The sequence below is a fragment of the Candoia aspera genome, chromosome 8 (assembly GCF_035149785.1).
Source record: "Candoia aspera isolate rCanAsp1 chromosome 8, rCanAsp1.hap2, whole genome shotgun sequence".
In the NCBI taxonomy this organism is placed as follows: domain Eukaryota; kingdom Metazoa; phylum Chordata; class Lepidosauria; order Squamata; family Boidae; genus Candoia; species Candoia aspera.
Genome location: NC_086160.1, coordinates 63,951,350 through 63,973,434, shown reverse-complemented (window position 1 = coordinate 63,973,434; position 22,085 = coordinate 63,951,350). Strand labels below are relative to the sequence as shown.

Genomic DNA, 22,085 nt, shown 5'->3' with positions numbered 1-22,085 from the left:
AAATTAAACTGCAACTATATAAAAAGAAGATCTCTCTGCCATCCAGTGGAGCATGTACTAACTTGAAAAATAGTAGAGAATAAAAAGGATATTTTTTGCCTCTTAAAAAGCAACCTTCCCCAGCCTAGGCACTCCAGAATCTGCTGGAACACCAAAGTGGAAATGGCTGAATTAAAGCATTACAAAAAGGCTTTTAAGTCTGGCAACCTTATGGCATCAGGCATGGCTCTTAGCCACCAGTATAAGGGAGTTTTAATATACATCTTTTATGAGAGGTGGAACAATCTTTAATTAACCTTTTCATTGCCAGAGGCTTCAAAGGGAAGGGCAATAATGCAAAACGAGCGTAGTCACATCACACAGATGAGTGGAGCTAGGATCTTGCGTTTTTTTTTTTTTTTTTTGCTTTTTTCCAGGCTGACTGCAAAGAGGTTGAGGAATTTTAGGTTTGTGCCACCATTTTCGTATTTCCCATCTTAAAATGCTTGAAATCACATCACTGAATTTTGCAGAGGACTGGAAGGCACCCAGAAAAGGAGTCTATGACTCTATCAGGACCACTGCTTCCTATTTAGAGTGAACTCTTACCAGTGCAGTGCAGCAGAAAAACTGTACACCTGACTCTTCCCCCTGAAAACTTAGCAAATGGGGGAAATGCAGCCACAGAACTTCACATTCATAACTTTGGTCAGCTGATGGTCTCATTTGCTGGGCCTGAACTTTCAAAGCCAGCGCTGGAGGCTCCCACTGGGAGCAGCGCTCTAGTTGGTGGGAGAATCCTGCTTCTCTTCTAACTGCAGTTCATGCACAGTAATGTTGCCAAGGCTTTTCTCCCATCCCGAAAGTTTTGTTTACTTTTTGCCAGCTGGAATCCAGCAAATGAAAAGACCACAGTACGTCGACAGCACCAAAAATATACCTTCAGTTTGGGTACAGTTCGAAACTAGTACTCATATTGTGGCCACATTTAATTCTCAAATACATTTCTAGGAACTGAACAATGCCATAAGGAAGGCAGATGTTGCCATCCCTAAATAGCACACAGGAGACCTTGAACATAGGAAGTGTTTTAGTGAATTAGAATTTATTCATCTAGACCAGCACTACCTATTCCAGTCTTTCCAATCTAGACACTCTTTAGTTGGATAGATTTTAATTCTTTCAAGTCTGCAACCAACACAGACACTGTGGAAAATTCTGAAGGACCCAGATTTGGAGAACACTCATGTTGGAGAAGGATGGTGTACCCTGACTAGTAATGGCTGTCTTTGGACTTGGGTTACTTTCATTGCTTTTAATCTTTTTCACTGAAAATAAATCTGGGACCTTGTATGAGGAAAACAACTATTCTGTTGCTGATCAGGCTCCTTTTACCACCTATTGAATGTCTGACATATGAACTGGAAGGGCTTTTGTTCCTGAAACGCACAAATCTTGGTCATTATGCCAAATAACTCTCACATTATAGTGGCTGTTTTGTATCAGGAGTCCTATTAGGCTGCATCAGCCCCACCCCTCCCAAAGTGGGAGAGGGAGAGGACAACAAAACAATTTTTACTACAGTACCTTACTGCCAGACATGTCCCTTTGCAATGGGCAAATGCACTGAAATGCAAAGAGGTACAGTATATTTCATAAAACTGCAGGGACTTGTGCAGGCAGTCTCTGAGAATTGGACATGATTAATGGATTTTTAAAAAAAAAGTCTTTCACTGGTAGTGAGTCAACAAACAAAAGCATGAAGATAAAAAAAAAAGAACCCTCAAAACACTCTTCTAGACAAAATTTACACGGGCCAAATTCAGTCCTGATTTTAATGGTTGCCTACAGACCAGAAATTAATCTTGCACCAAGTGACATCGATTAAAATTCTGGGGAAAAAAGGTCAAACGACAGCACATCACTGAATAAAATAACTTTCCAAAGCAAACAGTATTGATTGGTCTCCAGCTTCCATGGGTGGGAGGATTCTAGAAGCTCAGGAACAAAGGTATAAAACTGTTACAACTAGAGTAAGTTGTAAAAGTAGGAATCAGAAGGTGGACAAACCAAGGGAGACAAAACCAGCTACTGATTTTGCTTCCTGGAAACATGGAGATGGAGGAAGAGTGTCATCGTCACCCACGGTGGAAGCCGAGAACTGATGTAAATTGAACAAATGAATAAGCATGGGAGGGGGGTGAGGGGTCAGTCTTTTGTTTCACCTTTATTTCCTTGAAGAAGGAAGCAGTTTCTCCTTCAATTATGGGCTGTAGCAAAGGACTTCTCCGCTTGCTAGAGGGGGAACCCTGTAAATAGAAATTTTATGTTACAACCCTTTCCTTTTCCATCCTATTATCTCCCCACACCCTGTGGCACATTATTTCCCAGATCAACATCATAGTATGGTATTATTATTCTAGGCCAGTGTTTCTCAACCTTGGCAACTTCAAGATGTGTGGACTTCAACTCCCAGAATTCTGAGAGTTGAAGTCCACCCACCTTAAAGTTGCTGTTCTAGGCCATTCAATGCAGAACGGGAAATGCTTCCTCCATCATGGTCTTCGTTTATGATACCCTAGAAAGCCATTCCTGTAGTATACAATCTCATGGCAAAATGACACAGACAAGTAAAAAAGCTTAAGTTTGGAGGCTCGGATGCCAGCAGGAGCTCCAAGGATCCCCAGGGATCTCTCTAACAAGACAGGGCCTCTTTCTAATGGAACAATGTGGGGATTTTAAATAAAAGGAAAATCCAAATGATTAAAGTGGGATTACAAGCGAAAGGAGAGCCAGCTGTGTAACATGGCAGCAAAAAAGGAAAAAGCAATTCCAAGGTGCATCCAAAGATGTACAATTTCCTAATGACAGGAAGCTATCATTCTTTCCTATTTTGCTTTGCTAAAACCTGAGTTCTGTTTCCAATTCTGAGCAGCTGACTTTCAAGGCTCCAAGAGATTGAAACATGTTCAGAGAAAGGTAATGAAAGTGTTCAGGGGACTATAAACAAAGACTTATGAAAAGGGATTGGAGCAGCTGGCTTCTTTAGCCTTGAGTAGAGGACTGAAGGAGGATATGACTTCTTCGAATACCTGAAAGGATGTCACACAGACATTTTTTTCTCATTCGAGAGTGCAGGATCCCAAACAATGGATTTAAATGACAGGAAAGGAGATTCCAGTTGAAGGCTTAAAAAGCTTTCTAAGAAAGAATAGTTTGATAGTAGAACCAATTACCCAGAGAAGTGGTGGGCTCCATTTCATAGTGGAGGCTAGACAGCCAACTGTCTGGAATCCTTTAATTTGGGTTCTTGAATTGGACAGACATTGCATTTAGGACCTAAATGGTCCCTTCTCATTCAAGGATTCTATACTGAGGAATTCATCCTAGATCTTCCTTGGTGCTTATCTGACTTCCTGTCTCTCATATTTAAATGCTTCTAATGAAAACAAAAATAAATTGAAAGCTAGTGCATTGCAAAGCAAAGTCCCTTCCTTCAGCATATACTGTACTTCTTAGAGGCATTCTAAGGAAAAACATTGTGTTGCTTTTGGGAAACTTTATTTGGAAGTATTCTCTCCTGTCCAGGAAAAAAACAGAAAAATACAAGAATTGATGGTGGGGAGGAACCTTACTAGTTTGCTCTATGTAACAGGTCTTGACATCCCTTCTGGCAGTCATTTTATGCTCTCAAAATTCCAAACTTGTCCCCAGCTTACAGTGCTGGGGATTTCTGTCCTAGATCATGCGACATACTGAAATAGAGCTTTAAGATTTTTCCTGATTAGGAGCTTTCATTCCTTAAGACCTTGCAAAAATGAATGGAACTGCAGAATACAATGAGACATGCCGAACAGACGTCTTTTGATGTTCATGGCTTACATGTAGAAGAAACTTGGGCTTGCCATGGTATGGGTGACAATCCTGAGGAAACCACATCTCGTCCCATCCATTCACTACAATGGAATCCTTATTGGGAAATGCTGCTGCCAAGACTGACCTGAACTTGCTGCTAGGGCACCTGCAGTTCTTTTCACCTTTTGCGTTGGAGTCAGTATGAATATATTTACCTGGCTCTTACTACACAGGGGATATGGATTGTAAGCAACAAAGTGGTCAACACAGTTGAGGTGTTCTCTCTTGCCCTGCTCACTAAGAAAATTCAAGTGGAAAAGTCAAAACATTAGGTTCACACTCACGATAATGGGAATACAGTTTGCCCTTGAGAGGATCTGCTTCACCAAGCGGTATCTGTCGTAGAGGGGCTTCATCATTTGCCGTTCTTGTTTTGTTACCTGAAAAGAGGAAAATTGCCTGAAAGTGGATGCTGGTGGTAGGTTTTGGCTATGATATCTGGGCAGCAAAAGTCTTGGAAGCTGCCAGATTTCAGCAAAGAGAACTCTTTACATCTAGCGATCATCCACATTTTTGCAGCACCGACTCTTTCACTGTTTTCTGTTGAATCTCCTGTGAAAAAGAAGGATAACCTGCCTCCTACTATCCCTTTATGAAGGTGGGGCTGGGCACAGGTGCTACTGACAAGGAATGAAGTTGTATAACACAAACATCATGGCACTGTAATAGCTCTCAGGGCCCTCTCTTCCCTATTATCTCACCCAACCCCTTGACTTCTACTGCCTGGGTATGTAATTCTTTGTTCCAATTTTCACATGCTACCCTAAGCTACCCTGTCCATGCTACATATCAAGAAAAGTAAGATCTACATATGCATGAAATCCAAAGTGGCATTTACTCTATGTATCATAAAACTAAAAATATAGATCGTTATACCTTAAATTCATGTATTTATCATCATCATAATTATCAGTTAAAATAGCAACTTTTATCATTTGAGTCTGCAGTTCTAAACTGTTTCATTTTTATCACTCCCCTGAAAAAGAAACACTTTGTTATCTCTCATGGTCCAAGTTCAAGGCCTGATCCTGACTCCCTTTTTATCTAAACACTTTGCACTGATTATCTTTACTGCCTTTATCTTCAACATAAAAACTAGGTTTGTCAATCAAGACAAAGGAGACATCCAATTATTTGGGACCACTTATTTCTCTATATTGGGGGAATTAACAGCAATAATTCTATAGTTTTCTTTAGTAGGGACTGTGAATCACTATTTCCAAGGAAGAACAAAACATTAATAATAAATAAACTGGACAGCACGTATTTCAGACACAAACAAAAACAAAACAGTATGTATGAAATTATACATATTAAATAGATTCACAGCCTTATGGTTTTCCAGATGAAGCTCAAATGACAAAATATGTGTGGTGTTCATATGAATGTCCTCTATGTCATCTTTCATTCATTTTGTCATGTGTGGTGTTCATGTGTGTGTCAGAAGAAGAAAAAGGCAGACTTGCACCATTTCTTCCTTTGGAAGTATTCATAAAAGCCACACAATCATTTTTATAATAAACCAAAACATCTTCTAAACAGAAAAAAAATCCAGACAGAGAGAGTAGTATTTCATTGCCTTTTGAAGACACTATTATTGTGTGAATTTTGGATTCATAAACAACAAGATGCTGCAAAGTACACAGGGGTGTGAATTTTTCCTGGAGAAGATGCAGCTGCTTCAAGAAGTTGCAATCAGGGAATATGTTCATGTGCCTATGTAGTCTGAAGCATCTCTTTGCTTTCAAATACGAAGACCTGCACAGCACTATTAACTGCATCACACACACAGACACATAATCAGGAAGTCACGAGAAAATGCAACAACTGCAGAGAGAGACAGGTCTTCACTCCATAGCCACAAAAGAAGTTGGTAACTAAAGATGGATCAACAGGGATTACAGAATAATACCTAGCCAGTCATTATCATCATCTCTGTCTTCCTCCTTTCCCCATATATTTTAATACACAGGGACACGTTCTTACATTTACCAGCTGGACAACTTCATTTTCCCAAATACTGAGCCCGTTTGGTACAAAAATTATTATACTTACTGGTCTTCCATGGATGCTTTCATAATACAGGAGGGCTTTCTGAAGGGCCACTTTCTCTGCTGCTATCTCGTCTCGAGTCATATCCTGGGTACAGGAGACAAGAAAATAAGGTGAGGAACAGCATGTGTACAGTATGTTGTTTGTACTGCTGTTTCCCATCATGGTGGTTTTTTTTGGCTAGTTATTGGCTGTCTTGAGCCTGTTTTAAATTGTTCCTTTATCTCTGTACAACACTGGGAGTTGCTTCTCCCATTGAGGCAGCTAATAAATCAATTAAATGCAGTTAATCAACCCATTAATCAATATGCCCAGAATTCTGCCTGGATTTGTGTTGTGGGATTTTTTTTTTTTTAGGTCTAAGGATGTGAACAAAGTTCTTCAGAAAGTGTGGCCTCGAGGCCACGACATTCATGAAGCAAGCCAAGAAAAGGGCTTATTGGGTGGGTCAGTGACAAGAAATGATAAATCTCTTGCAATATGTGAGGAGGGTCATGAGATCTGGACTTGCAAGATGCTGCCTTGCTAACTCTCCTTGATATATTGGCAATTTCCTACACTGCTAGATTTTGACTGCTTTCTTGAGAGATGTCTGCTTTTAGAGTGGGAGACCCTTTAAAAATATTAATGTTGGATGGCTGATTCTAGAAGGTGAGGTTGAGAAAGTCCTGCTCAAATTGAAATGGAAAAATCAGAATGCTGCAATGTCAAGTACTGAACTGGGGGTTGGCAAGGGAAGTGGATAAAAGTCAATAAACAAGGCTTAATAACTGATGAGGTGATGTTGCTTGGTTGTTCTTTTGCCCTGGGTTGTGATGTTCAAGTTTTCTAGAAGGACTGCACTCCTTTTGAAAAACCACTCCTGCATCTCCAGTTATTTAGCTTAGTGGTCTCATTGCCATGAAAGGCCTTCCATTAGCTTAGACTGGTGGACGATCCACAACATCTCCTAAGCAGAAAATCAGTTATCCATTTATTTATTTATCTGATTTATATTGCTGCCTATCTCATACACGTGACTCAGGATGGCTCACAATAAAAATAGATAAAACACATACACTACAAAAAATAAAAACACACAGAAGCCGGGAATCAAAAACAACCAAAACTTCCACTTAGATTACTGCATGTAGAGCTATCTTTGAAGATTGACGACCGCTTGGAAAACTAAGCTAGCAATTCAACAGTTCTGTTTTGAACTAATTAGGCATACCTGACAGTCCTTTAATAACTGCACTAGCTTGAGACACATTTCTGGGAACAATTGAGAATGCAGATGCTCCCTTTAATTCCCCTTCACTGTTTGTGATAAGGGTAGCTTATGGTAGCCTTGAGGACATAGAGTGGTGACAGAACCTTACATACTAGCCTTATTCTTTCCTTGCTGTGGGCTCAGCAAAAGGCAAGAGATTGTATTAAAGATCGGAAAGAAATCTGTAATTGTAGCAGTGACATTGCCTTCCACACATCAGTATTTGCAATAGAGCCAAGGTTATTTTCACTTTCTGGGAACAAAGCCCTAAGGTCATCCTGTCCCTAACAAAGTAATTGACAGCAGTACAATCACTGACACTGTAGTTCTCAAATATTAATTGTACGCTTTCCAAATAATGATTTACTCCATGATCCATGCAGCAATCCCTTCAGATTCTATTCAACATTTCTATTAAGCCTTTTACAGATGACAATATTTAGGTTGAAAGCTTGAGTCATAAATTATTTGTGAAACAGCACAGTCCATTCCTGGAATGGAATCCAAGTATTCTGGGGTGGATCTTTCTTGGATCTTCTGGAACAGGAAAAGATTCACCGTGTTCTAAATAAGCCTGTTTCAAGAATAGACTTTGTCCAAAACCCCGTAACAACTTCTTGTTGGCAAACTGCTGCTAGTTTGGGAGAAAAATGGAACACTCTGGGACCATACCACAGTTCTGCATAAGGCTGTATATTAAGATCAATCACTTAACTTGGGGCTATTTCAAACAATTATGCAGTATAGAAGAAATTTCCTTCAATACCCTTTATCTACCCTCTAATACTAGAATTTTATACTACTCCATAGGGATACTGTGAACAGCTTTAATATAATTCCAAATTGATATGTTTTAATTAGCAACTCAATCATCTATGTATGCACACCTCTTCAGAGAAGATCTTAAACTGTGTGAGGTTTTCAATTTTTTCCCCCTTTCTATTCTCTTAAATGTACCTTTATGTCCTCAGGTCGGTTTGCCTCTGTTCTTTTCTCTTGGAGTTTCTTCTGCATGGATTCCAGAGTTGTCTCCACTGAAGGCTTAGATGATTTATCAGAGACATCTTGTTTCTCTTCCTCCTTCTCCAGCTGAGAGCCAAAACTTTTGGGGAGTGTATTGCTACGTTGGCGTGTCATGGGAGCCAGATCCTCTTCTGACATTTTCAGTTTGGACTCTAGTTTGGGGCAAGGAAAAGAAAAGTGGATTATTAATGCTAGGCAACAGAAAGAAAATGAAGATAAGTCCAAAGCCTAAACAAGAACATGTTGCCAGATTAATTCTCACCTTTTAGTTGCTTCCTAAACTTTGCAAGGTCATTTGTCCATTTCAGCACGTCTAGATTGGCTGCTTTGTCACTGTGAGAGGGCTATCGCAGAGGAGGAAACAAATAAGGACAAAGGATTTTTGTGAAGGAAGGCATTAGAAATTGAAATCAAGGCTTATAACCAATACATTTATTCATCCCAGCACAAATTGGGTAATTTCCAAAAACTTTCTGCCCATCTAGAGCATTTTTTTTAATATAATGAAGAAGTTCTTGGCTTTTCTGACTAACATTTTAAGGGTTTATAATATTTCTTAAAAAATGAAGGACAGTTCATCGCTTCATGAACTCCCCGAAAACGTTACTGTAAATCTAAAACGAACAGGTTTCTATTGCACATAAAATTTCTAAGTCACCTGAAGAGATTAATAGCTTGATCAAAATACATCTTTTACTTAGATGTGCATTATTTGCTCAGCTTAGTGGGGGGTTTTCCCAATGGGTAGGAAAGGATGGATAATGAATTTTCTGTTTAGCAATTCAGCTGCTAGTGATGTTCAGGTAAATCACATTTTGGTAACTGGGAAAGAAATGTAAATCTGAAAAGTGCTGTTTGATTGAAAGAAAAGTTTCCATCAGCTTACTCTATACTTTCTCTCCTTCTCAAATTTTTCTTCAAACCGCCTGATCTTTTTTTTCAGTCCTTGAATCCTGCGAGTCAACTGTGCTGGTGTCAAATCTTCGCTGCCATCTTCATAAGATCCCAAAGAAGAACTTCTTTGCCTATAATGAAAGTCATACCATTATTGTTCAATTAATTTGTACACATACATTGACATGAAAGAGGATTCCCAGAAAAAGTAAATTGCTGTCATATTCTTCTTTACATGGGATATTATTTTTTTTCATGTCTCCCAGCTTTGTCTGCTTTGACAGAAGAAATCTCCCAGCCTTAGGAAGACAACTCCCTCTACATCTCCTTCACAATGCTTTAATTGGAAATACAAAGGGTAGAATTTCAAAACAAGTCACTGCTTGCATGTAAACGGACAATGAAAAAATATTTAAACTATGACTGAATAGAAAACCAAAAGATGAGAGGATGGGCCTCAAGAAACAAATCAGAATATAAAACCAGTTGGGGTAGAAGTTTGTTTGTTTGTTTATTTAATAAACATATATGGCCACCCAACTAACACAGAGACTCTGGGAGGCTTACACAATTAAAATCCACAATATAAAAAACCCATCGACTCCCCATCCTCTGCAGCAGCTACAAACATAATCAAATCAGCCACTTGATTGGCTCTGTCTCAACCTGGGGTCCCCAGGCCCACTGAAAGAACGTCTTCAGGGCTTTCGGAAAAGTATCAAGGTGGGGGCCAGTCTGATCTCCAGGGGAATGATGTTCCACAGGGAGGGAACCACGTAGAGAAGGTCCTTTTTCGTGGTCTCACTAAATGAATTTCCCTCATAGAAGGGACCCGTAACATACCCTGCCTTCCTGCTCTGGTGGGCCAGGTAGATGTAACTGAGGAAAGGCAGTCCTTCAAATAACCAAGATGGGCGTTTAATTCCAAATGGCCTGTCTTTGCCCCCCTGACCTCCTATGGTATCACTGTACTGTTACATTCTGTTCTATGCCTGTAAAACTGAGATTAAGTGTGAGAGGGTACAGTAACAAAAAGTCAAGATGGCAGCTGTGGTGGTATGACTGAAACTCATCAGGAAACCTTTTCTAACTTTTACTAAATAATTCAATAATGCATCTTGCAAGATTTAATATATTTTACAAATCTACCAACGATATTCTTTGCCTTTAAAACCTAGCTTACATGCAGCGCAGAATCAAATGCTATAATCTTGAAATGGGATACAATTTGAATCTCCATCACCTGCAAAACTCTCTCTGAAGAAAATCCCAGCTTTTTATTTTCGCAGTTCCTCTTTTCTCCCCTGCAGGATATTTACATAATTAAACATTCCAAAATGTGGATCCACCCTTCTTTCCCTTACAGAATCTGGGGTAGAGAAGGCTATGAAGAAACAGGGGAGATCTTTAAAAGAAAACCAAAAGGAACACCCTCTCCTCTAAAACCCAGATGACTTCAACTGAGTTGCAGACTGTGTATGTTTAACAGCATCCTCATGTTGAATATCTGCTGAAGATGGAAAAGTGTAAAAAGAAGGGCATGAAGGGTTATGAGTTTAGGGCTCAGTTGGAAGAAATGGATGACTGGAATTCTGGAGCAGTTTGGTAATGAAGGAAAAGACCTTCCCAAGTAATAACCTTGCTGAATGCTGCAGCCAACCTACCTCATGAACGAATGAGAATTGGGTGGGGAAGGAGGCACTTCTGTGTCATCCAAGTGCTGCTGACTTTGCCCATAGCTATAAAAGCGAGGGGACAGCATTGGGTCACTATCCTCATCCAAAAGCTGCTGAATGAGGCGGCCAGCCTGAGGGGAGAGGCGAGCTTCATCAGAATCTAAGCCATCACGCTGCCAGGAGGAAAAGGCAGGGACAGGTTCTGGAAAATAAAGCAGGAGGAACAACGATTGGGAGCTTGGTCTACGATGGTTTTTAGTTTGATTGTAGCTACTCAATGACTCTAACTCTAATCCTCTAGCTACTCCACATAGTTCAAAATTGTAACACTGTAGAAATCATAATCATTAAAACCCAACATGCAAACTAATGTAACATCATAATAATAATTAAAAAAAAAACAGCACAAAAGACAATGAGCCAGTTTGGTCTAGTGGTTAAAGCTCCAAGCTAGAAACCAGGAGACTGTGAGTTCTAGTCCCGCCTTAGGCATGAAAGCCAGCTGGATGACTTTGGGCTAATCTCTCTCTCTCAGCCCAACTCACCTCACAGGGTTGTTGTTGTGGGGAAAACAGGAGGAGTAAGGAGTATTAGGTATGTTCCCCCCCCTTGAGTTATTTATAAAAATAATAAAGGTGGGATAAAAAAATTAAATTAAGTAAAACAAGTCATCAAGCACTCAAACTATCTTGCAGGGAGTGCCACAGTTACCCCAAAGGAAGACAATCCTCATTTGCAAAGCCCACCTACCCTCAATATATGGAAAAATATTCATTGACTTCCATAATAACAGCAAATCTAAGACAACTCTTCCATTTGAGCCATAAATTACTTGGTGAAAATAAAGTCTTTCTTTCTGGTAAATACAGTCATACTTCTAAAATGCTTGAAGCATTGAGCAACAGTAACAAAGGCTTCTCACTAAAAGATGTGATGACAACTTTTCTAAATGACAGTGTTCCAAAGCTGGAGGGCCAGCTGTTTCTCAGAGCTATTCTCTGGATTTAGACTGAAGGAAGAGATTCTACTGATGATCTTAAGATAAGCACATGGCAGCTGTTGAATCAGTTATGAAGGTTAAACTCTGCAGAGGTCAAACCCAATATTCTGAATTGGTTCAGAAACACACTGGAAGCAAAAAAATGCAAAAATGCTATCATAATATTAGTTCCCTATTAAGCTCTTAATTTTGCATTAGTTGCAAGTTTCCAAGTCAAAAATATTATACTACTCCAATAGCCTTATTCACTACTATCCATTAATGTAAGGTAAAGGTAAAGGTTTCCCTTGACGTAAAGTCCAGTCGTGTCCGACTCTAGGGGGCGGTGCTCATCTCCGTTTCTAAGCCGAAGAGCCGGCGTTGTCCGTAGACACTTCCGGGTCATGTGGCCGGCATGACGACACGGAACACCGTTACCTTCCCGCCGAAGCGGTACCTATTGATCTACAATTGGGTGTTAATTGTTATTTCTTGATCCCTGGTAGAATTAGAAATGATTTGGTATTAAGAAACAATTATGTTTTTGGGGAGAAAGTTTGAAAAATGGAATGATATCCTATTAGGTAAAAATGAATTATTATTTGACCAAAGTTTGTTTTAAAGAACGTTGAACAAAATCAAAAGTCAAAGTCATCGTAAGTCAAAGAAATTGGTTATTTTCAAGTGCTGCAAACAGACTGCAAATGGGTTTGGTGGTTATGATACTTACTTTCACCCTGCAACCTACAGTATGTACCCTTTTGCTACATATTCAAAATTCAGAATACATCAGCTTCTAGACAGCAAAGACTTGGGAGAACTGTATTTGGTTAGAGGGGAGGCATTTTACATGAGCCATTTTTACAGCTGCTGAAATTTCTGCCCTTCAGAAGTAAAAAAAAACCGCTTACGGAGTATTCCCATGGGATATACTACGACTTAAGAGAATCTGGAAGGAAATCGTATTTTGGATTCTCCCACAGCACTTTCTCACCACTTTGTAATATAGTACTGCCAAATCTATTCCTTTGTAAAGCATCTTCTGAAACAGAAGCTGCTTCCAAAATTCCAGGACTTGCTTTTCCTTTGCTTTAGCTTTCTCGCCTAACACTTCATTAGATTTCCAATATAAACATCAACATCTCTTGAGATTTGGTAATGCAGTGCAAGGTTGGCCATTTATTTTTTTGAAAAAAATCAAAATGTTTCCATTTTGGGATTCTACAGATGTCATCAGGGGACTTGTGTGTCATCACAGTGCCTGCAGATGTGGCAATGTGGACTCCTGGCTTATATGGTGCTCCTCAAAAACCCTCTGTGGTGATGAAATGATCCACGTAAAGAAAAAGACTGGGAATGGCATTTTTAAAAGAAAATAAAAAACAATCATCCCTTAGTTTCTGAATTGATACAGGAGCATAATTTGTAATTATAATTGTGATGATTATTTGAAATAATTATAAGCATAATTTGTGGCAGCAAAAGGCCTTTGTATGAATTAAGTCTTTGGTTCAGTCCACAGAAACTCCAGATAAAGAATGCCCTATATCATGGTTTGGAAAAAGGTAGACAGAAGATCTAGATCAGGGTTTCTCAACCAGGGTTCTATGGAACCCTCAGGTTCTGCGAGAGGTCACTAGGGGTTGACTGCGAGATCACAACTTATTTAAAAAATTATTTCAAATTTGGGCAACTTCTCATTAAAGAGGTAAGTTTCATTCTTTATTTTTAATTTACGAACCCTGTTAATGCATATATACAGGTCAACACATGAAATAACTATAATAATTTTGTAACTTGTGGCCTATATTTGAGCCTGAATGTGGAGGAGTTCCCCAAGGCCTGAAAAATATTTCAAGGGTTCCTCCAGGGTCAAAAGGTTGAGAAAGGCTGCTCTAGAGAGACACGGAGCCCATAGTTGACAATATGCAGTATAAAACATTTTTATATTATAAATTTTTAAGAATCTACAGAAATACTAAAAGATTCCTCAAATTGTTGGGACCACTAAAGTTTTGGCCCTGTATCAGTCCTTCTACACCCTCAGAGATGGAGACTTCCCTATGCAGAGGCCCATTCATACCTTCCCAGCATGCTCTGTTTAACCATTCTTCTTTCCACTGTGACATCATCAAATCCTATTCTACTAATGCATCTGTAACCAAGCTTTGGTTACTTTCAAATGATCAGGCAAGAGCATTTACCCACCGTCAACATGCTTCCCTTTCAGATTGCTCATTTGTTCCTCTAAATTACAAGCTCTAACTATTCAGTTCAACTCATCCCATTTTTATTTAACAGGTACTAGAATTTAATTTCAAACTACCATCACAAAGCAATAATTATCTCAAATTTGCCATTTTGCTTAATTGACCAAATTTAAAGTATAGCTATATGGGTGTTGAGAGAGTAGGAAAATGAGAATGGGAAGCCAGGGTGAACAGCATTTTGGAACAAATTGACAGAAGTGGTCATATCTTGTGCTAATTCCCACTGCATCCACAAGAACTCTGATTATCTACAAGTTAATAGTTTACTAAGCTGGTTTGCATGCTCCTACTTAGTACCACCAGATTAGTTGGTTTACGATTTGTGGCTCTGCAATTCTAAATAAGAATTCTGAAGGCAAATGTGAAAATTTCCCAACTAATAGGTTAAAAAAAGAAAAGAACTGCTGAAAAACTATTCCCAGTGTTTTAGAAGTAGGAAAAGCACATTCAAGTGCTTAGCTCTCATCAGGCACAAGACAGTCGCCAGTCCTTACTTTCCTAAAACTCACTCCAAAATCATTGACTGCCAACTTTCTCTTGTAAGATTGCTGGTATTTTGGCCTACATATTCAGAAAAATCTAGGAATAAGTAGAAATTTCCCAGATTCATACCAATATAACATGATAATATTGCCCCATGGGTAAAACTTTCTGAATGAAAAAATTAGCGTGTCAAGGAGAAAGATTCAGCCAGGTCTGCTTTAATGCAGGGAGTTATGCTGGCTGCACCATGACAGAAGAATACTTAGGAGTCCAAATCTCTACTTACAACCTCAAATTATCTGGTTTGAAGAAAAATGTCATTCTTTAATTTTCATGACTGAATTAAGCAACCCTAAAATACTTACTGCCAATAACCTTGTGTAGCATTTTAATACCCCATCAGGAATAGAACTGAATCAGATGGCTATCAAAATTAGGATATTAATTAAAATTTGGGAGATGCTCAACAGTTTGCCATAATAGTTAACATCTGCTCTTCCCTCTATGCTCAGCTGCAAACTCTTTTCCCCCAGATTTTGAGTTGGCATTCCGCAAACAAAGAACCATTATGCCTCAAAGATTCCATAGGTCCAGTGTTTCCTCATTTGCCTCTCTCCACACATGAGGGAGAGGCAAAGCTTCTGGGGAAAGGAAGGAAATGGACAAGATTGAGAGTGAAGGAAAGATAGTGGACACCTTCCATGACAAAGAGTCACAGCACAAACAGGGAAGAATTTTGTCTGGATTAATTTCTTCTTAAAAAGTACTTTAAAAAGTAGAGGATTTGGGTAATAGTTTATAACTCTGAAAAAAGGATTAAACAAATTAATGAATGACCTAAACTTCCTGTTCAAGCAGCTAATCTCCGAGTACCAGATGCTTGGTAGAGATCATTAATGATGACTGATTCCACAAAGCTCTGCTTTGGAGTTTGCTGGCGATATCTGTCTGTTTGTTCCATACAGATTGGATGTTTTTCAAAAATCTCATCAACAAGGTAATGTTTAGTTGCTTACTCTTATAAAATATGCCAGCAGAGGTAAACCAAAGATATCATCATTAGCATTTCTTTCACTCAAACATGACCAGGAGCTTCCAGCAATTTTACCTTATTATATTTATGTTGAGTAGTGAGGAAGCACCTTCTTCAGGGGCCAAACACAGTAAGTATTTCAATAGGAACACGTGAAATGTAATTCACTAAAAGCAGCTATATAACACATTTAGAATGAAAACAACAGTAAAAAAGTCCAGCTTATAGAATAAAGATGGGGATCTATTCGTTTAAAAGTGAACTAGGACATTTTGCTAGAATTGAGGCATCACAGAGAAGGCCCTGTTTTTGAGATCACTAATCTAATAAATCTTTCTGGCAGGCACATTAGAAATGGGCAAGCAGCAGCAGCAGCACTACCACCACCACTACAACTGGGAAAACACACACACACAGAGACACACACACTCTCTCTCCAACCCTTATACAGTACTTCTCTTCGTTTTGTTACCTAGTGTTCATTTATAAGAACAAGTAACTTGAGAAAAATGGAAGGGATTTCATACCTCGTGACTGTAAAAACAAAAGAAAACAAGCGAACAAAAAACACTCTGCTGAAGAAGTTAGATTGCATGTGTTCATGCCATCTGCCATTCATGCTTATCTACTGCCGTGTAGGTGGTTATTAAAGTGTTTAACTTTTGCAATCGAAATGTTCCAGAAAGTGTCAATAATGACAGCGTTGGAAGACATTAAAAGCATGTAATACAACACAAATGCATAGGACTGGAAGATTTCCTGCCCAGTAAGAAAACTATACCATGATTACAAGTCCTCTTCTCGGTATATTTAATTTGTGAATATTTTAAATATTACCACACACAGATGACATGTGTGTCACAAAATGCCTCAAGGACAAAACAAACCATACCTGGCATAAATTAAAGCTAACATACAAAAGAGAGGAAAAAAGGTAAAGTAGTTTGGGCTAAGTATTGATTGTATCTTTTTCAAGAACATTTATGTGTACTTCCAACTTCTGTAATGTTATAATTCCTCAGAATGAAGGACTTGAGAAGATATTTACATATTTGTTGGAAGACTAAAAAAGGATATGATAGCATTCTTCAAGTAGATGAAGAATTGTCATAAAAAGAAGGCCTTACCCTTAATCATTCCAAAATGTAGGGCACAGAATAATGGCCTGAAGTTAGAGGAAGGAATGCCTGGGCACAAAATAGAACAGGAAATTGCCACTAAGGAGTTTCAGAATCTGTACTGTGATCTGCTAAATATTCTCATTTGCTTGTATGAGGACAGTGCTGGAATTTGATCTCCCTAACTTTCATCTAAAAATTAAAAAGAGATAAGCAATTTTCTACATTAAGCAAGGATTTCAGCAAATGGGTTGTCAGGATTTCAATAAATGGACTGTCAGTATAGATATTACTTACTAATTTTCCATTTCTCCTTCTTTGAATTCAGAGTGTCCCCAAGATAGAATATTAATTTAGTAGAAAATGAGCAAACATACATGTACAATATCCGTATCACTGGTCTAGGCCTGCGTTTCTCAACCTCAGCAACTTTAAGATGTCTGGACTTCAACTCCCAGAATTCTGGGAGTTGCAAGTCCACACATCTTAAAGTTGCTGAGGTTGAGAAATACTGGTTAGGTGATGCTATCCCAACCTTCTGTTCAATTATCCATGATTCAGAACAGGGACAATCCACACTACTGTATAGATTGTGAGAGAAGATGAGGATGTGAAGCTAAATCAAATACTTCTGAATCTCTTTACCTACCCAACAACTAAGGCATGTGTATCATGATTTGACAATCCTTGGTCTGTGATTGCAAAATGTCCAGATGAGATTACAACGGACACCTCCAATGTTTACTGAGCCTCTTTCCACGTTATATCATAAAGGTCCTCAGCAACTAGCAGCACGCTTCAGAAATAAACTGTGTTCCTTGCTCTCACTTCTAAAATGTCCTAAAGAGGAATTTGCATCAAGCAATGCAATGATTTCAAGAGATTAAGAAAGGACTCGTCCATTCTGTAGTCTCTTCCAGTTCTTCAAAAGATGGTGTTCTGATTTCAGCCCTGACAGCTGAAACCACAGGGAGAGAGTGCAACTTTATTCAGATTATCTTTGAAAACATAACAACCAAATGTCCCTTCTTGAAGCATGGCTAATTAGAATATGAAGGAAATATAAGGAAATAAACATGGCTGGAAGGACTGTAATGATATTTAGATGTAAGGGAAGAGCATCTAATATATTACCTAAACTGCAAAAAGAAATTTATGTCACCTGGCATCTTCCATCACGAATACCCACAGCAGCTGATGGTGCAGGTTTGCATATTAGCTAGCATATCTGAGCCTGCTTTAAAATTCTGGACTGATACAAAAATAGCAAGTGGACACAACTTGGCATCAATTCCAAAAGGCTTTGGTCCAGAAAGACAGATACATTAAACATTTTTATAGAGTCACAGAATGTAAGAGTTGGAAGGGACCACATAGATCATCTAGTCCAACTCTCTACCCAGTGCAAGGAACTGTTATTATAGAACAAACTTTTCAGTTCTGCCCCAAATATCCAAATCAAAAAGCTCAGTAATGAAATGTCCTTACACACTTGAAAAAAGAAACCTCTAGGCCCTAAAGTATCTTTCAAACTCTTCCAGCATTTCCAATCTCTGTTTTCAGTAGCATGACTTAAAGTGTTCTTTGCCATTTCAAGTTAGTGGGTGCGAACAACACAGCCCTTTTACTAGAACGAAAAACACTAATACTACGTTCCTTTCCTTGTAAAGATAATGTAAACAAATGAAAGTGATTCTAGTTCCCCTCCTAGAATAGGCAATAGAAATATGTGTGGATATATCCAGACATATGATCAGAATTTAGAACGGCTAATGCTAAACATTTCTGCCTTGGCACACTGAGAAAATCAATCAGATCATTGGGTACCCAATGAATTTAAGATCTTTAAAAAATGGTGATGGTGGGGAGAACTCTCTTAACTAAACCACATTTTACACAGGAAGAAATTTTTAAAAATTAGGCAGTTCTGCAGGAATACAAAAATGCCAACTTAAGCAACCTTTCTTCATTCAGACAATACACATTTATTATCTGAACCCAGGGACAAGTATTTCCTCCTACAGATGGACCCAGGAATTTATTGTTGTATCATTTAGCTGCTTTGCCAGACTGGAGACCTTTAAGCAGCCAAATGTTAGCAATCAACTGAACAGGACAGATAAAGAGACAAAAACATTTTTCTTTTTTGCTGTGCTATCTTTCCAAACAGAATACCCAACTGCATCTTTTCCAGCAGAAGCTCAGCTCCTATACTGAAACACATTATTAATTTCTACAGATTAGCTTTCCCCAGTCCACTGCTTTTCAGACGTGCAACTCAACAGACATGTGGATTGAGGAGCTGCTGCTGAAGACATCTGAAGGGTAACAGGCTGGTGACAATTGTCATAGATCATCACAAAAACAAAAGGAAAAGACAGAAAGAGAAGTAAAATATGCACTCCTGCTGAAATAAGAGTTGTCTCATTCATGCCCAACAAGCAATCATACCTTCCCAGCTGTTGTCACTGCACAAGGCCGACAGGTCCAGACGAGGTATTTCTGATATGAAAGTGTCTTCCTGGCCTTCTACTTCTTGGTTCCTCTGTAATTTGACTTCAGGAATGCCGGGGTGTTCCTGGATCTTCATATTTGAGCTCTGCAGCAAATCCCCCCAAAGCAAAAACCAAAACCCTTAGCAAAATTCAGCATAAATGGGGAGGAACGCACAGATGTAAAGAATCACAAAAATCAAACTGGCGTCTTCCTTTCTACAGGCAAACCGAAAATGGCAGCCTTTTAACAACCAGTTTTTTTGCTCAATTCCTCCCTTCGATACTCATGGGTCACTTTTATTAATAACACAAGAACAAAACTTTTGCTCCAACAACTTCCTTCTTGACAGAAGAAGCAGAGAAAGCAGCTCCAAAGTTGCTTCCCTCCAACTGTGTACGCTATCGGTAGAGTTTATGCTTGAACGGCTTAAAAAGACAAGGGAGTGAGAACAAAGGCTGCATTTCCCCTTACACTTGTGGATTTTGAGTTCGCCCAACACAAAAAGCAAAAATGCATCACCTAAGGGGTTGCCGTTGCTAAGGCTACTGTACAGCCAAATCTCTCTAGGAAACTGACGATACCACTGTCTTCCCTCTTCCTAAAGGAAGCTGAGTTTTCTGCTGTAGGCTGCAAACAACGAAAGATACGCAAACTCTCTCCAGCAAGCTGTGCTGTGGTATAGATCTTTCAATGCCAGTGGAGTTGGGCTGGTTGGCTGCACGTCCCTTGGCTTCCTGTGGTTGTTTTCTAGCTGGGTGTGGGGGGAAAGCAAGCCTATTTATGGAGGAGCTCTGGGATATTACAAGCCGCTGTTGCGCAAACTGAAATCATAACGGGCTGTGCATTTAATAACTGGAAGTGGTAGGAGCCTGCAGAAGAAGCCAGACACCAGGAATGCGTTCCATTCCATCGAATCTTCATCGCTCTCTCCCCCCAACCCCCACCCCTAAGCAAAAAGCCGCTGAGGAGGTGATCTATAATCTGTGCTGGAGGAAAGAAGCAGAAGCATTTTGCTCTGTGCCCGCTCACCAGATATCTGATATGCCCTGTGTGTCTGGATGTAGTGGACTCACTGCCGTCTGTTATTTGCTTTGTACACTTAACCTGTCTGACTTTATGTTCTGGGCATAACAGTGCATTTTTTTCATTTGCAAAAGACAGAGAAATTTAATCCAAAGGGACTATCAGAGGAATGTGCCTGATATAGGCAAACACATCAAGTCTTTACCTATAACTTGGGGAGAAAGTGATGGGGAAGGAAAAATGGCAAGAGAGAGTTAGAGGCTTCTTTCTTTCTTTTCCACACTATTAAGAAAGGGCAGAAACGCTGGGGGATAAGTTAAAGCAGGTTAACAGACACTATTGTTAAGACATGAACAGCTAACAAAGGTATGAGATTTTTAACCGTGATTTATTTCTTTAGAACCGTCAGAGTCTATTTGCGCATATGAAACTCTGTGTAACTCCCTGCAGCTCTATTTTCAGTATCTGCAGTGGGAACTGTTAAAATTAATCCGCTCTGGAATTCGCCAATATGCTGAATTAAAAGGATGGTGGGAAATAAACTACACTTTGCTCCATTGATTGTAATGCAAATAATCAGCACTACTTTCAGATGGTTGCCAGGAAGTACAAAAGCCAAATGAAAAGCAACAAACTTTGAGTAGCACAATTCCCTATATATTTATTCATCCCCTTTATGGTCTCTAGTCTATGTATTTAGAAACGCAGCCTAAGTATGAAATCTGGTCCACTCATAGGGTACAAATGAAGCTGCAAAAAAATCTAGATTTCACTTGAAACCCATAAAAACTATACAAGTTAAGAAGGTTGCCAGAGCAGTCCAACCGCCAGGAAAGTGACATACTGAATACAAACAATGAAACCACAGATGTTCTAGAAATCTAAGGAATAGTAATATATTTGTACTGCAGGCTTCCTTCTGCCAAGCCAGCGCCGAGAAAAGAGATGAGAGAACAGATTCCACTCTGTATCCCAAACAGCCCCATTCTCTTTATGGAAAACACACTCCAATCTCAAGCAAAACAGATCAAGTTCAAAGTCAACATCCCCACAAACAACATGGCACTTCTTCTGTCTACACTTGTTCTGATATGCACACATTGCACCGAGTCATGGTTTAACCATGATTCATTCAATAAACACAGTTGGCCGAATTCTTACAATACGGTAAGCAAAACCTTAAGAACAAAGGAACATCCCTGCTCTGCTAGATGAAGCCAAGCACCCACCTTCTCCAATGTCTGCGTCACAGAAGCGCAAAAGCATCAACAGGATGAACTCTCCCTACTGCTCACTAGTAGCTTATGTTTAAAGGATGCTGCCCATAACCCTGGATGGAGTGTTCAGTTATCAAGGCTAACAGCCACTAACAGCCTAATCTCGGTTAACAACCATTCAGATAGTTATCATCGCCTCCGATGACAGTGAATTACATCATATAATTATGAGCTATGCAAAAACCAAACAAGCCATAATATCTTATATGGTTCCCACCACAATTACAGTAAGACCACCATGGGTGGGATACCACCTATAGAAAGAAGATAATAAGAACAGAATAGGGAAGGCAATGCTTTTATTGTGCAACTGACTTCCATCATTCACAGAATGTTACAGGGAATCTAAAAAAGGATGTTGTCTTCCAAAAACTAATTCAGTGGGAGAAGCTGGAACAGCTGCACAATGTTTTCTGCTTGGCAGCCTTAGTAGTACACGCTAGCCTATAGTATCTAGTCCTATATATATTCATCTGGAAATCCTACTACATTGAATGAGGCTTATTTTCTAGTAAAAACGAATTGCAGCCTTTATAACACATACACACTTCCCCCCTTGAAACATTTTGAATTTTTATTATTTGTATTTCATTATGCAAAGAATGTTTCAACAAT

At 39.2% G+C, this 22,085-nt stretch overlaps 1 protein-coding gene across 4 annotated transcripts in view; it reads right to left on the bottom strand.

Annotated features, from left to right (window-relative positions):
- Window positions 1–22,085, bottom strand: part of FAM13A (family with sequence similarity 13 member A) — a 139,266-nt gene that overhangs the window by 4,921 nt on the left and 112,260 nt on the right. For all 4 annotated transcript variants that reach the window (XM_063310395.1, XM_063310396.1, XM_063310397.1 and 1 more), the window contains 8 exons: window positions 19,126–19,273; window positions 10,780–10,993; window positions 9,108–9,246; window positions 8,484–8,565; window positions 8,156–8,373; window positions 5,950–6,033; window positions 4,179–4,274; window positions 2,205–2,288 (listed from right to left, as the gene is read on the bottom strand). In XM_063310395.1, coding sequence (XP_063166465.1) covers window positions 2,205–2,288; window positions 4,179–4,274; window positions 5,950–6,033; window positions 8,156–8,373; window positions 8,484–8,565; window positions 9,108–9,246; window positions 10,780–10,993; window positions 19,126–19,273 — 1,065 coding nt within the window. The remainder of the gene's footprint in view (window positions 1–2,204; window positions 2,289–4,178; window positions 4,275–5,949; window positions 6,034–8,155; window positions 8,374–8,483; window positions 8,566–9,107; window positions 9,247–10,779; window positions 10,994–19,125; window positions 19,274–22,085) is intronic.